The 15,746-nt window shown below is 38.1% G+C and overlaps 1 protein-coding gene across 8 annotated transcripts in view; it reads left to right on the plus strand.

Moving 5' to 3' along the window:
• INPP4B (inositol polyphosphate-4-phosphatase type II B) overlaps nucleotides 1-15,746 on the plus strand; it is a 481,006-nt gene that overhangs the window by 281,269 nt on the left and 183,991 nt on the right. For all 8 annotated transcript variants that reach the window (XM_075199307.1, XM_075199316.1, XM_075199324.1 and 5 more), the window contains one exon: nucleotides 11,711-11,822. In XM_075199307.1, coding sequence (XP_075055408.1) covers nucleotides 11,711-11,822 — 112 coding nt within the window. The remainder of the gene's footprint in view (nucleotides 1-11,710; nucleotides 11,823-15,746) is intronic.

A 15,746-nucleotide genomic window follows, 5' to 3' on the forward strand; every position in this document is an offset into this window, starting at 1 on the left:
AATGAAACCTCTTCTCTTACCGCATCACAAGACACTTTTAACTTTGCATAACAAAATCTTGATGAGTCTGAAGCTTTTTTGGAAACTAAACTCTTCGGCAAGAGAAACAAAAATTGCTCATCTATACCTAAATCAGATAAAATTCTGGAGCATCTTCTCAGCCTGTGCGCTGTGGGATGTATCAAGTATGCGTTGAGGTTGTGTGGCAGCCAGTGGCACAGGATATATTGTTCTAGTGGATGAAACAAATGAAATGATTGCACTAAATATCGGAAAATATTATCTAGTAATGCTGGGGTTCTCCCAGCCGATCATTATCAAAAACATCAATATAAATTTACTGCAAGGGAAGAATAGAACCTTGATTGATAGATTATTTTATAGGTAAAAAGAACATTTTCTATAATAAACTAGAGAGGATTTTTGACCATGTGTATATAAAGATAACTTAAGCTAACAGTCAAGTACATGATTCTCTCTACATATTATAGAAAGTGCTCCTGTACTCTCGTACCTCGTATCCCCAGACTTCCCTGCAACAGGTACACTAACAGAGACCAGTCACAATCTAATTCTGGCCACACACTGTCACTGTACAATTGTGCCACTCAGACCAAGTAAAAGGATCAGATTCTTATTGGGCATTGGATGCATTCGGAAGATAACTACAAAAATAGAGGTCATATTCTAATTGCATTTTTCAGCATGGGTTGTGTTTGGACCACAAACTATTCAGTAACAGACCAGTTGCCCAATAAGGTTGCAGATATCTCCGGGTATATGGCCAGCAGAAGGCTACTGACACATGGGCACTTTCAGAAATTGAATACTAAATTTGGTACATGGTGCCCAAGTATTTCTGGTCTAAAGACATCTTATTATTGGGTGTTGGGATTAGACAGTACCACCTAAAATTAGGTGTACATTAAACTAAACCAATCCAGCATAGCTAATATAGATGAATCAAAACAAAAGTGCTGGTCCATTATTAGAGGACAGCTATACTTACATTATTTGTTTTCTATGTAGAAACATTAAAGAGCGTATGTATCATAGGGCGAAAAGCCATATGGCCGTCTTAAACGGGTGTTTTCACCGGAGATAAAGAGCTTCACCCTTACCTATGAAATGGTCACAGATGGCAATAAGATTAGCTGGGTTTCACCGACATTTTACGAAGACTATTTGACAAGCTTTGCAACATGTATCACTGCAATGTTTGTTTGGTGTCAACATAACAGAGGAAAATGAATGAAAAAAATGCTTTATTGTTTAAATAAAGCACAGTTTCAATGATAAAAGTAGTCAAATAAATATGTGTGTGTGTGTGTGTGTGTTGTGTGTGTGTGCCAGCCATGTCAGAGTACCACTAAGCTGCCCAGCTAACATTAATGCAAATTATGCCGATAACATGTTTTTACCAGTGTGATAGTGTTATCAAAATATTACTGTTATTGCCACTTGTTCTTAAATCATTTTTAATATGAGTTGGGTACTCTTCTTGTTAAGAAGAGGAACAAATGTAACAATATTTGTATTTCGAACAAAGCATTCAAACTGTATGTGTGTATGTATATAAAATCGATAGACCAGGACTGAATAGATGATTTTATTTGAAATTCAATTACTGTCATTTAGTTTGTACAATTATTTGAATGCCAGTTATTAGATTTCTTCTGGCTGACTAGTTTACTGTTTTATATTCTTTACATCACAATTGCCCCATCAATCAAAATATATTTTTTTCACAAAAGGAATAGTAGTAGTAATAATGAACAGCCGGAAATCCATTGCACAATAACGTCTCCTCATCCTCTTAGTGTGAGAACATCTCCAGTTTCTGTTAGCGACACACACGTAGATTTAAACCAAAGCACAAATGTATTCTGTGAGGCAAACACTGGAAAGCGAGCATTATTTTTACATCGCAGATATCGACTTGTTTACTTTGCCTCCAGCTTAGGATGAGACAGGAATCACTACTTCCAAAGTCAAGTTATTTAGATAATAAGAACTGATCTTTGTAAACAGAAACATCAAGATATTAGGTTGATGCTGTAGAAACAAATACAATTATCTTTCTATGTGTGGTGTGAGATGTCAGCCGGAGGGGGCCCAAGTCTAAATTCAGTTTGGGGACTGTTTTTTGTTGTTGTAGCTTTTATTTAGTTTTGTAATACCATATGGAGACAGTTCATTAACTTTGTCATTTTTCTCGTGAGGTGCAGGCAGTTTAACATTTTTGGGTCTATTTATTATGGAGCACAAAGCCTTACATCAAGGGGACACCTCCATTGATAGCAGAGCTATCACCATTAATAGTCCCTTGGTGGGAGGTGGCCTATTTAACAAGGATTGTGACAGTAGAAAAATTGTGTTGGTGCTTGTACTATCGCCATCTCAGGGTGGTGATATCGGAGGAAATTGTATGCCAAAATGCTTTATTATTTGAATACAGCATTTTTTTCAATGGGCAAAAGTCTTTAAATATTCTTTTTTTCATATATTTTTTTTTTAGATTTTTAACTATTTATTTATTATTATTTTTTTCTAAGTGGAACTGATAAACGAAGTCTAGGCTTTCAGTCCCACTACTCTTCTGTGATCCAGCTAGCTGCGTCACATATGCACATATCCCTTAGACTGGTCCGGCGAAGCAGTAAGTTAACGCTTAGATTAGAACAGTCAGCTGCCTAGACGAAATTTTAATTATAAATTGCATCGATAGGTGATTTTATATTGTCACGTATGGCTTTATTGCCACATTTGAATAAATAGTCCATTTTGTTGGCTCACCCACTTGCCTATGATATCGTGCTTGTTGATAAAATATAGTGTATGATTTTATGTCAAACTCTTCTTGTTGTTAAAGATGTGAACAAGTTGTTATAATGTATACATTATCTGTTATACAGCATGACTATACAACTATCAGACCTTCAAGTTCCCTGACAAGCCTCTTGTATGATGGTATGGTAAGGTATCAGTTATTTGTGTGCAGTTTCATTGATATTGGTTTATTAAGTTTTCTTAAGAGAGGATATGTGAGGGAGATTGATAAGAATACTCAGTAATACCTTCCAACATTTATCCAGCAATATAGGGACAAATAAGTCTCACTCCCAATCTGCACAAATGACACCCCATCCAATAGACTTAACTACATTTTTGTACAGTATCCCAAAAATCCTCCAGGAATATGTCATACTTGCCTACTCTTCCCTCCGGTACCCCTGGAAGAGCAGGCAACCAACCATATTCCTGATGGAGGTGGGGCTTAAATAAGTGATTTGCATCTTGCTTGTCCGCACTGTGCGAAGCATCAAAACGCTGCATTGCAGAGCAGGGGTGGGGCCATGGTGACTTGATGGCATCACCACACCTGCTCCCCACTTTGCACTTGACCTCCACTCCAGGATCTCCTGTAGGGGAGTAAATAAAAGTAGACAAGTATGGAAAATGGATCATGATTCAGTACTTATGAACTACTTTCCATGTTCCATTTTAAAAGCTAAACAAAGCAGACTAGCCATTTAATATTTGTATATGTTCCTGAAAAGGGTGCATAATATGTTATTTAGTATAAAGCTTCATGCATCATCACATTTACATATAGACTAATAAATGAGCACAATTTTCAAATCTGTTCAGCAGAATATTCCCCTCATTCCAAATTGGGCAAGAAGTTGTGCAACGTTTAGCTGGCGTGATTTTGGCCTTAAATGTTTCCGGTCTTACCCCAACTACACTACTAAGCAGAATGAATGGATACCGCTCCATTCAAAGACTATAGATTCCATGAAATGCAAACTTACAAATAGAATAGCAGTTCTCAGAATTTGTATCACTGTAGTGTCCAGTGGCGCACGCGCTGTCAAAGAAGCGTCCGCAGCAGTGCTGTATTGTACTTGACTTTGCTCATACCTTCGAACACCATTAAAATGACAATACTTACGCACATAGCTAACCTACTGTGTGTGATTTTGGATGGAACTGCTAGGATAAATGAATTGCCAAACACAGTCAATACACTTTGTCTGCCTTGTTACTGAGACACGTTTAGTATTAAAATAAGTAAATAATAATGTGTACTGTTGTTTGCTTTAGTAAAAGCAGGACCAAATACTATTTTTTGGGGTGTTTGACCCTTCGCATTTTCTCTACGGTATTTATCATTTCAGTGATTAGAAATTAATTAATTTAGCTATTTATTAAAATTCTTCAGCCGGGACAGGGCTCCGATAATTGCCTCTTCTGACGATTAGTGTATAGTAAAGTGATTGCGTTCTCGGGGGAGCCTGTCTGAGGGGGATCCAAGCATCCCTCTACTGCAATTCTCTCACCATATACAATGGTTAAAGCCAGCTCCAGATGGCGTTAGCTGTGGCGGTCAAGCTTTAAAATTGGTCCAGACCACAGTCGTCTTTGAGAATAATGGGGACTGCGGTATTGTGCTGTAGTTTGCTTTATGCAGGAGATATCTCCTACGTTAGGATCATGTTAAATAGCCCATTGACTTAATTTTGCCTAAACCATGCAGAAACATCTGTTTCCGCATGATTTAAGGTTTCATAAATATAGGCCCCTTTGTGTTTGCCAGATTTCCCTTCTTCAGTAAATTGATATTTTTATCTTTCACAGTCAGTGATCCAGAGTTTGGTAGCTCAGTAAATAATTTATATTTAATTTAAAAGTCTCTTTCAGAACTATTTATGTTCTCTGCACAGTTTGGTGTGTGATAAACAAAGCACAGTCATCTAAGATCTACTAAATGTTGCATACAGGGTTATCTGCACAAGCAAATGTTCGGAATGACTTAATATTCATTAGACTTTGCTCTGAATAGAATTAAATCTACCAACCGTGACAGGTGCCACAATATAGTTCACATCTCAGGAAAGTACTTTTTTGTTGGGAAGTTTTACCTTTTCTAAACTACTTCTAAAGTATGTCTGACGCAAGGCCAAGTTGTTTCCTCTCAAGCTATATAAGCACAGCAGGACTTAAAAGATAAGTGCTGAGCAGTGAAAATGAGTTCCTCGATGCGACACAAATATTTAAAACACATACAGTTTAAGAATACATTTTTTTTCTTTCTTTAAAATCTCAACCCCTTATTTTCCCTGTCTTCATTATTTTACATCAACACTTTCTATCAATCTGTCGGACCAGGACATTAATCTTACATCCATGTGTTTGTGTTTGAAATGCATGGCATGTTTGTTGTTTTGATAGCGGTACTGCACCAGTGGTACTTTACATTCACAGCGTCTGACACAGCTAATGATGGCTGTTCCCCAGACATTTATGGAGCGGTTTGTTGATTTGTGTGTTGGTAGCATTCAGAAGTAAAAGATTATTTTTTATTTATTTATTTATTTTTTTACTGTGGATTCACAATGCCGTATCATTTCTGTTCAAGTTTGAAGACGGAGATGTAATATTAAAGTGTAGTAGACAGTGTAATTGACTAATGCTGTGTAATAAACTACATTTTGCTCTGAAGTAAGAGCGTACATGCTAATTGTGTTAATCAACGGCATATGATGTATAAAACACAGCTGGTAGAACACTGTAGTCTTCCAGTGTCAGCTGTCAAGTTAATGTTGTGGGTTATTGTGTTTTTGGTCTTTTGTCAGCTCGGACTTCCAAGTTCATTTAAATGCAAACATTTTTTTATAAAAATATATTGTTTTAGATAAACAGCATGGTTAGAGCCTGTCGCCTCTAACCGTCCTGAACTGACAGATGGTTGAAGGTGTTAATAGTCTGCAAAGAATACCAAACCAAGGTATATCCTTTCTTATCTTTTCATTACTAATCGAAGTAGGAAAGTATTGCAATCAACAAACAATTTTATTATGAATGGTAAAGAAGGCAGATTACTAAATGTGCTGACAAGTAAGAATAAATGTGAACCACAAGTCTGCATAACATCTACTGTAATCTGTGTACTACACAACATTAACTTGACAGCTGACACTGTTTTATTTATCACGGGCAGCTAATTTACAACAATTCCCAATTGTGAAAAGGTTTTTTTGTCACATTTCCTGGGGGGGTGCATAACACTTCTGAAGCACTATGTCATCCCCTACTCCTTTCCGCTTCTGTAACAGCACAGTTGTGAGCTGTGACATATCTCCTAACTTCCTAGCAGTTGGGACAAACTTGATGACTTTTCGGGCACCTACTACTGGTGTATGCAGCAAGCTAAGGGTGTTTTCAGGGGAAGAGGGTTGGTTTCGGCCTACTGGTTCAGGTGCTAGGCACACTCGCTTGGAACGTGGCATGCCCCCACAAACATTCCGTAACAAACATTCCGTAACTCCTATGTGGCACGACCACACCTCTTTGTGTTTGAAACAGCGAGCACATTTTTATTTGCAACAGGCCAATGTTGGGAGTTACTGAACTAACGTCATACCTCCCAACTGCATATCAGAATTGCAGATATTTGCAATAAAACTGTGGTCATATGTGAAGACTTGTTTTCTATGCACAGCAAATATCCTGTGCTTTGGGCTTCAATGTACCTCCCAATATTAATGATTTTGGTGGGCTGTCCTGATTCTCAGACCTCGAAAGGTGGCGTTGCCTACCAGAAAGCGTGTCTCTTTGTATAGTTTGGTTGATCGGGTTGAAGCACACTAACCTTCTCTCTCTGAGAATGTCCCGGAGTCTCACGATTTTTAGGGAGTTCTCCCGGAAGAGCATGCCCTCTCCCGGAACCTGGGTGGAGACGGGGCTTAATGTTGCAATATGTGTAGTCAAGCCCAAGCCCTGCCACTCATTGCCATGACTTGTGTCATGGGACCGTCTAAAGTGACGCAATTAAGTCACCATGTACCCTCCCACACTTGTCAACTGGAAAGCATTGGGGGAGGTTTGAGCAGGTTGGATTTTTAAAATGGTGGTAGGTATGTAGGCAGGCTCCATGTGTGATGAGTACTAATGTACCTGGACAGTAGTACAGAATTTCTGGAAACTGTTACTACTGTAAGAACGTAAGAGAAATGACCTATTAACCTCTTTAAACTTCTAATTGTTGTATAGTTCTGCACAGTGGCCACACAATACTGCATAAACCATTACACGTTATAATAAAATTAAATATATACAGCCCATGCAACCAATAAATAGGTTGTCACTGAAGTGTAAATTTAAATGTTTGTATGAAAAGATTGCAATTTAATGCACGTTTTTTCAACCTTGAATCTTGTGTGTGTAATGTGTGAAAGGTATATCATAGTTGTCCACTCTCCCAGAATATCTAGGAAACTCTGGATTAAGGTGAGTCCTTCCAGACTCTTGTGAGAGCAGGCAATTCTCCCAGAATGGTGCTTTCCTGCCCTGTCACCATAAGGCTTGCTCCACCGACCGGCGATACAGATGATGCCATAAAGCCCCTCCCACCTCCTTTCATACTTTGTCTCCACAGCTCCTGAAACTGAGGCATGAAAAGTAGGCAATGTATGGTGTATATCACTTACTGTGTTACTCCACCCCTTTCCAGGAATCCCTGATCACTCCTTCTCCCAGACACTGCCTGTTAGTAGCCTCATTAGCATACTTCATAGAATGTGATCCTACTAGAGATACTCAAACCGACCATGTATCGTTTCTCAAATAAGTTCAATGAGTTGGTTCAAAAGTTTAAACAATTTTGAGGTTCAATTAACAGATTTGAGTCGGTTTGACCATGTTCAAGTAGGTTTGACCGGGTTCGAGCTGTTTTCCACTTGTGTCGTGTTAAACGACTCGAACATGTTTGAGCTACATTTGATACTTAACTGTTGAGGTGTATTCGCTGTTCATTCTAAAGCAAAAGTCTGTTTATAATTGTTTAAAAATCTTTAGTGATTTTAAAATAATATTTAAAAACACTCATTTTAATATGATCCTCAATTTGAAAAAGAAAATCGCATCCCTTGAATGTGACTGACGAACATAAGCTGCAAATCTGAGTTAATTGGCGATTGTACTGGGTTCATGGCAGAGGCCATTGGAGAAATTGAATCAAATTTTGAACTGGTTTGCAAACATCTCTGCCTACTATGGTGGCTCTATATTAGAACTGTCCATCATGCTCCCGCAGCTCCATCCTCCTCCTACCAAAAGAAATGGAGTCACTCAAATCACCAGCAAGCTCTCTCTCCTTCCTAAACATACTACATCTGAATATCAGGCTTATGAACAAGAAAGCTTGCTTGTGATTGATGGAGGGAGTCCCATAGATGCAGGGACGGATTAAGGGAATGGAGGCCCCTGGGCTAAGGGGGCCTCCTTCCCCCCGTGAGGGCCCCCCCCCCCCCGTGATCTGAGCTGCCCCCCCCCTCCTGGTGAGCCGAGCCGCCCCCAAGGCACTTACCTCCTTCTCCTGGCATTGCAGTCCTTCTCCGGCGCGCTGTACACTCTTTACTGGGGAGATCTCGTGAGAGTGAGACTCACGAGATCTCCTCAGTAAGGAGACTACAGCGCGCCGTGGAAGGACCGCAGTGAAAGTGCTCAGCAGCATTGATCGGGCCGGGGGCGCCCCTGCCCCCGACCAATCAATACTGCTGCTGAGCACTTAAAAGGGCCCCCTGGATGCCCGAGGCCCCTGGGCTGTAGCCCAGTTAGCCCTATGGTTAATCCGGCCCTGCATAGATGTAAGGGAGACTAGATTACTGTGTGACCAGACCATGACTGGCAGCTCTGACATGCGCCTTCCTCAATAGGTGCTTCTGTTGAGTGTCAGCATGCTAGTGAGTTTGTTAACAGGCAGAATATGACATATTCCTGAAAAGAGGAGGAGAAACCGAGTGAGTTCTATACATTCTATACAGACAGGATTCCGTGGTGCTAGAAAGGCATTTTAAAATGCAGGGGCCCAAACATTAGCTATTTTTCATGTTTGTTTGATACAAATTATTTTATTCCCATATAATGCTTATGGACGTATATAACACCCTTTTCTATTCTGTTCTATGGAATTCAGCAAGCTCCTGTTATAATGGTAGCTTTGTATGTGATTTATTTCATTTCAGTATCATTTCATATTATATATAATGTCCCAGTTTCTATATGGAGGTTGCAGATAAACCACAAGACACAGAATTTTGCAGCTTTATTAGAGTAGAGCTACAGTATATGTAGAATGCTAAATTAAAGCATCATGCCCTGCATGCAATCAGCTCAGCAGTGACCTTCAGCAGGCAGCTAAGACATAAATCGGATGAATAAAATAGCTTCCGCTGATGACATCACATGGTTGATCTGTATCTGTGTGCACAAAGTTACATGAAGGTGAAACTAACAGATTGCTGTTTTGATACCCGTTTTGTACATTGCTATTATTTCTTTCTGTTTACTAAATTTATAAGATAATTGCAATTCCCTGTTGTGAATATATATTATATTTGTATTTAAACATTTCTCATTGTATCCTCCCGTTTACCTTTAAATTGTGTATTAGGTTTAAATTATAAGCAACAAAATCAAAATCTGCTTTGGATATACGTGTGGTCTTAAGCTACTTGAAAGGGAACTACCATGGAATAATTGAAATATATGTTGGACAGTACAAAGTACATTGCAAAGCATTAAAGTTTGCACTGAAAAAAAAAACTATTCAGAGAGGTGAATGAATCCCGTAAATCATCTTTGTAGGGTCTTGTGGCTGAATAATTAGAGTGAAACAATCCGACAGGAAATTACGTAGTGCTAAATTAAGAGTCTTGAAAAATGTGCTCACATTTGTAAGACTCTATAGCGTTAAGTCATGGCCTAATATGTGTTTTTAAGTGGCAAACCTAGACGCTCACATCGAAACAGTCACATGAAGACACCACACTACGTGGTGAAATATAGATACTAGAAATGAAAACCTCCCATCATATTAGAGTCAGTTTACATAGAGCTATGCTGTGACTATACAGTTTCCTTATCTCATAATAGTGAATCCAGGAGGCTTCTAGGTTATTAATAGAATGGAGATGATCACCAGCTTGGGGAGGAAAATGTAACTGTCATAAGGTTATACTTGAAGTTCTGATTGCAGTACGGGTAATTGAGTGCACTTTACCAGCTCCGTAAGTGGAGAAGTGTCCGTAAAACTATCTAGCATGGTTTCTCACGTCATATGTATAATTCAAATAGCTTGAAATCCAGAATGATGCTAGAATTCCCCTACCCAGTATACCTCTTTCTGCCATCAATGGCACACGCTGTGGCTCATATGCAGAAGGAAGTGCTTGGTGATCACGCCATTCACTGACCAATCCTTGGGCGCTTCATCCTGAATGAGTGTATTAAGAGCACGCTTGTGATGTAGTAGTGGGGTGGCCTGGGAAGTGCACTGGAGAGTTAAAGCCCAGATCACATAGATGCAAAGAGTAAAATAACTATTTGTTTTATTGTATAATTGGGAATAAATAAAGAACACATCCATACTGCTGCTGCCCCCTGCAGTCTGCCACCGGAGATGAATTGCTTACTTTGCCTGACTGCAGTCTTGTGATGGCTCAGTTTGTCATTTGTTTACTCATGTTTTTCCATTCAATCATTTTAAAAGAGTTCGTGAAATCACATACTATTTTATCAGTGTAATCACTTTCTTAAAAATAAAATAAATCATGTTTGTAAATTAAACTAAATAAAAAAAATGTAGTCTACTGCGTAGATTTGAATTAGTTTATAGCATGCCAAGTTCTCATTGCTTCTTTTTTAAAATGACATTCTGTATCCATGATAAACAGACCTGGTGATTGTCAGGGTTTAAAGGTTAGCTCCACCCTAAACCCCACCCTAAACTTACCTGTGCCCTGTGGATCAGTTAATTATGTAAGCTCTTCAATGTTTCAAACAGCTTAACTTGTCAATAGCCCTCCTGGTGACCTTACCATTGATTTTATTGTTTTTAGATCAGCCTCCAGTTTTATGACTAAAATTTCAAGATCACTTCTCACAATGACCCTCAGTTCATGTTCTTCACTGACTTGCTGCTGTTAGTCTCATAAATATTGTCTGGTATTAGAACCTCCAGGTTCTGGTTTTCATGCTTATCTCTAACTGATCTGGGTGTAATTTTGTTAATATGTTCAAGCACACTAATAGCAGGTTATAAAAACACCAAATTTTAACTTAAAACTGATATGATCTTTCTGTACAGCATCTCAGGCCAGTATATTTATGATGACATCTATGTTACACATACATTTTGCACTACTAGTACTAAATACGTGCTGTCAGTGGGAATCTAGTGATAAATGATTACAGTAGGAGAAGCAGATCCTAGTAGTTTTCCTGCTTCACCATGGTAGGTAAATACTGAGCTGCTGCCAAAATGAGGTGGAGCCACATTACTGGAAGAAGGATTGCCCAGCTATGATAACCTGTTCAGTGCTGTTTATAGTATTCTGGATGTTTGCAAGCTATGGATTTCATGCAGTGAGCGTGACATTATCTTGAAACAATATGCAGAAACTAAACAAGTAAACAATGTTCTTTACTTTCTATTATTACATGTGTGTGTGTGTTCTTATACTGTTAATATAATGTCATAGTGTCGGTTTTGTTTGGACAGGATTTCCTGCTTAAACATTTATATAACAGTACATATTTAGAACCATCTTTATGTGCAGGTTTATTTTCAAACCATAGAAGATTATTTATTAGGTGTCATAGGAATAATGTTCTCTTCTGATTGTTATAAACTTTTGTGTTTCAGAACCTTAAATGGTGGAAAGAACATTGGCAATATTGAAGTAAGCCTGGTGAAGATGGGGGAGATACAGAATGGGGAAGCAGATCACATCACAACAGATGCGCAAGAACAAAAGGTAGAAACCAGTAAGCTCAATGTACAAATTATATTACAAAGGATTCTGTTTTGTTAAAGCCATTATCTCATTTATTAAATTTTTCATATTTAATTTTTTTCAAATTATATTACCTAGTTTAAATAAAATTATATTGGCTACTACAGCTTACTGAAATAAATTTTGGCCCTTGCCTCAGATGCAGCCTGTTGCTGCCATTTGACAGGGTGTGAGGATACCACCCTTAGCTGGGATGGCAGTTACCCTCTGTGGGATTCAACTCATTCGGGTAGACCAGAATATATCCAAAATAAAAATTTATTATAACAGCACAACACCACAAGACGTTCACAAGTTACAGGGTAAATGGTAGGATGTATCCTCCAGCAGTCTCTTGCATTCAGGACTCCAAAGTAATAATCTCGGTCTTTCAGAGTCTTATCCTCCTGCAATATTACCACTACCGATTAGCAAAACGGTTATGGTGTCGCCCAGCCTGGGATACTTGCTCACACCGACCCTGTTCTGGTAGGGTTTCCTCCAGCGGCACCACGATGCCTGGCCCAGAGTCTTTTCGCTGATGTCTTGTACACCAGGATCCACCAAGCTAGAATAGCTCCCCAGGCATTCTCCTTCCTATATTCTTCGCTGTATACAAAGAAAGTAGAGTCAAATGTCTCAAACCTCCCCCTTATAGAAAGGGCTGACTCAATTAGCTGTTTTGGCTGGATACACTACACATGGGGTTACAATATTACATCAAGGAATGACACCGCACGCTTATATGAAACAATAAGACTTTTGACATATTGTATCAGCAGTGTTACACAATATAAGTCTGTGATACATTTTGATACAATACCATTTATATTGCTACATTTCCCAATGCTATCTCAGCCAAAATATTACTGTGGAGGCACAATGCATTTAGAAGTTCTAACCTCATTACCTCTCAGATTACCTGTTGACCAAGCTAATTAACATGGGCTGCCAACTAGTTAACTCAGACATTGTTCTGATTACAAACCAAATCTCAGCTGCTCCTCATACAATAGACATTTGAGACAAATGGTAATTTCATTATCTAACACAAGCAAAATTACTGTTTTTGTCCTGTTATTTTCACACAGTATGGCAATATTCTTTATATTAATACTACATACAATATTGCAGGTAATAGCAAGGGCAAAATGTACCTAATAACATGAAATAATAATACACATAATACATCGATGCTCTGGTCTAAAAAGTACATTAAACCATGAGAAATGGGTGATTTTAAACAAAGTTCTCAGTCCAGTAGCACCCTGTTTCCTCACACAGGAGACAGTGAATAACCAATATTCCTTATCAGCATGAGTAACTATTCTTACTAACATCTGTATTTACAACCTTTATGTCGCATGGCAGTAACTGTCTCATTTTGAATGTTCAATGGGTATTTTCAGGCAATTTTCCCATTTGACGTATCAGGAGTTTCTCCAGTACGTTGTAGTAAGCAGCCTAAAGATTTTAGTCGAGTTACCCTTTCAGACTTTTTATACAAAAAGAATTACACATTAAAGGAGGTCTAAACATGTGTATAATAAAAATCCATGTATTTAAACATGATAAACAGGCTTCTTGAAAGTGCATCTGTCACCTACAGACATTTAAAGCAGCCATATTGTGAACTGAACACATATTTAGTAATAGAGCCTATCAATTCACTATCCCTTATTGCCTTCTTAATATTTGTAGGCCCCGTATTAGCCGGTAGAGTAAGTACACACTGAAGTATTTTCCGACCGATGTGTAATCTACACGATTGTATCTATGACTAAAGGTCAGATCAGTCGGGCGATAGATGTGTATACACGACTTACCGTCAGATCTATGCTCTTCATGTGGTCCTCTAGTCTTTTAGAGACTGACTGCACAATAGTCACTCATTCATTCATTCCTGTCACATTGATTAAAACCGCCTTGTAATACCTATCCACATGTCTTTACAAATTTCTTTAACTTCTGTGACTCTGAAACAAAATTTTCAGTCTCAGAACTAACGAACAAGCTATTCCACCTACAGCACTTTCTACATTTAAGTCACCAGGACATGTTTATTGCCGGCATCGGCTGAAAAGACCATGACTCTGTAAACTCTATGAAGATGGTGATGGTTAGACATTAAGTGCCTCTGCTGTCACTAGTTCCTAGTGATTGTCTAAGTCCACAGAATAGCTGCCTTCATTGTGTGTAGGTCTACAGGTGCTCTGTAAGACATTAGCTAGTTAATGGCAGTGATCACATTACTGAACCCCCATACCCTGTACACAATATGACCCTCAACTAAAAACAGTTTTCTTTTTAATTCACTCAGATAAATTAAGTGTGAGTGAGAGGTTTTCTTACATTTTTTAGAATTTGGGAAAGTAAGATCAACGCTCTGTTGGGACTGGGGATATATAGGTTTTCATCTTGAGCTACAGTAGGGTAACTTCTAGGACATTTACTTTTTTTTTTACATTTTCTTTTTTACTTGAGTATATTTTAGTGTTGGAAAGTGAAAACTTTGGATAAGGATTTGGTTAAGGTTATGGTCAGTATCCTTTTTTTACATGCATTTTATTTGATCCAGAAGTAACAAAAGGCAATTTCTTTGAAACAAGGGATGTGTTGTGTGACTACAACAGCAGGAGGCTAGAAGCTCTTGTAGGACCCCCTGTAAAGGCTAACCTGAAAAGCCCCCTGCCTTGGCACCAAGCTAAATCTTCCATTACCCTTTTGTTAATGGAGATCTTGTAATATTTACTGAGAAATTAGTTAGTCTATGCTTTTTAAATATTTCATTTATTTATGTGGTTTTGCTTTAAAATAAATAAATAAAACAAGAGGAATGTATAAAACAGGACAGGTATGCTACAATTGGATTGTGAAATATATTATAGTAAAAGAGCAATATTGTCAACATAAGAGAGGCGAATTATAATGCAACAAATAGACTGCTGCAAAACTTTTAACCGTTTTCCTATGTGTTCAGGTCTCTTTTCGGTAAACCTGCATCAGTAGACAGCTTTACTTTACCATTTGTTTGACAAATACGATTTAAGACATAAGTGTCGGGTTCAGAAGTATCTTTTGATTGTTTCCAGATTTTGTTGTGCATAACAGGCTTGTTTCAGTGCTCATAGATTCATTTTTCTAGCTTAATACTTTTACCAATTCTTCTGGCTTTTCACTATACTAGAAAGGGGTGATGGAGACATCCAGTGTTCAGTAATTGTCTTACATGCCATAAAGTGAAGCTTCCCAATCACTATTTTCAAAGGTCCCTAAATATTTAGATCATTATAAGCTCAGGGTACCCACTTTAAGGTCCCGGGATGCTTTCAATTGTAAACTCGTTCTAGAATCCTCAACTTCCATTATCATTACAATTTGTGAGACATCTGTAAAATAAAATTGCCCTTATCTAGGGGGCATTTGATACACTTTGCAAAATGTTGCAAACTGTCATACATTCTATATAATATATCCCATAGATTGTAAGCTTGCGGGCAGGGCCCTCTTACCTCTCTAACTGTATTGTTTTATTACTGTGTTTGTACAAATTTTAAAGCGTATTGGAATTTGCTGGCAGTATATATATATATATATATATATATATATATATATATATATATATATATATATATATATATATATAGTAAATTATGTGAGCAGCTAAGCAGACTTTTTTAATTGATCCACTATATAGATCCTCTTTTCAGCTACGATGCCCTCAAAATCTAAGGGCCAGGCTCACAGAGAAGTCACTTTGGTTTAAATCTGAATCTGGGATTGTATATCCAGCACTTGTCTGAAATGCAATTCTCTTAAAATTTAAAGCTCTGTAGATCAGAAAAAGATTTCACTACATTGTCCGACAATACCATGTTTATTCCAAATCCAGTGACCCTTCATCTT

This window comes from Mixophyes fleayi, chromosome 1 (assembly GCF_038048845.1).
Source record: "Mixophyes fleayi isolate aMixFle1 chromosome 1, aMixFle1.hap1, whole genome shotgun sequence".
Taxonomy (NCBI): domain Eukaryota; kingdom Metazoa; phylum Chordata; class Amphibia; order Anura; family Limnodynastidae; genus Mixophyes; species Mixophyes fleayi.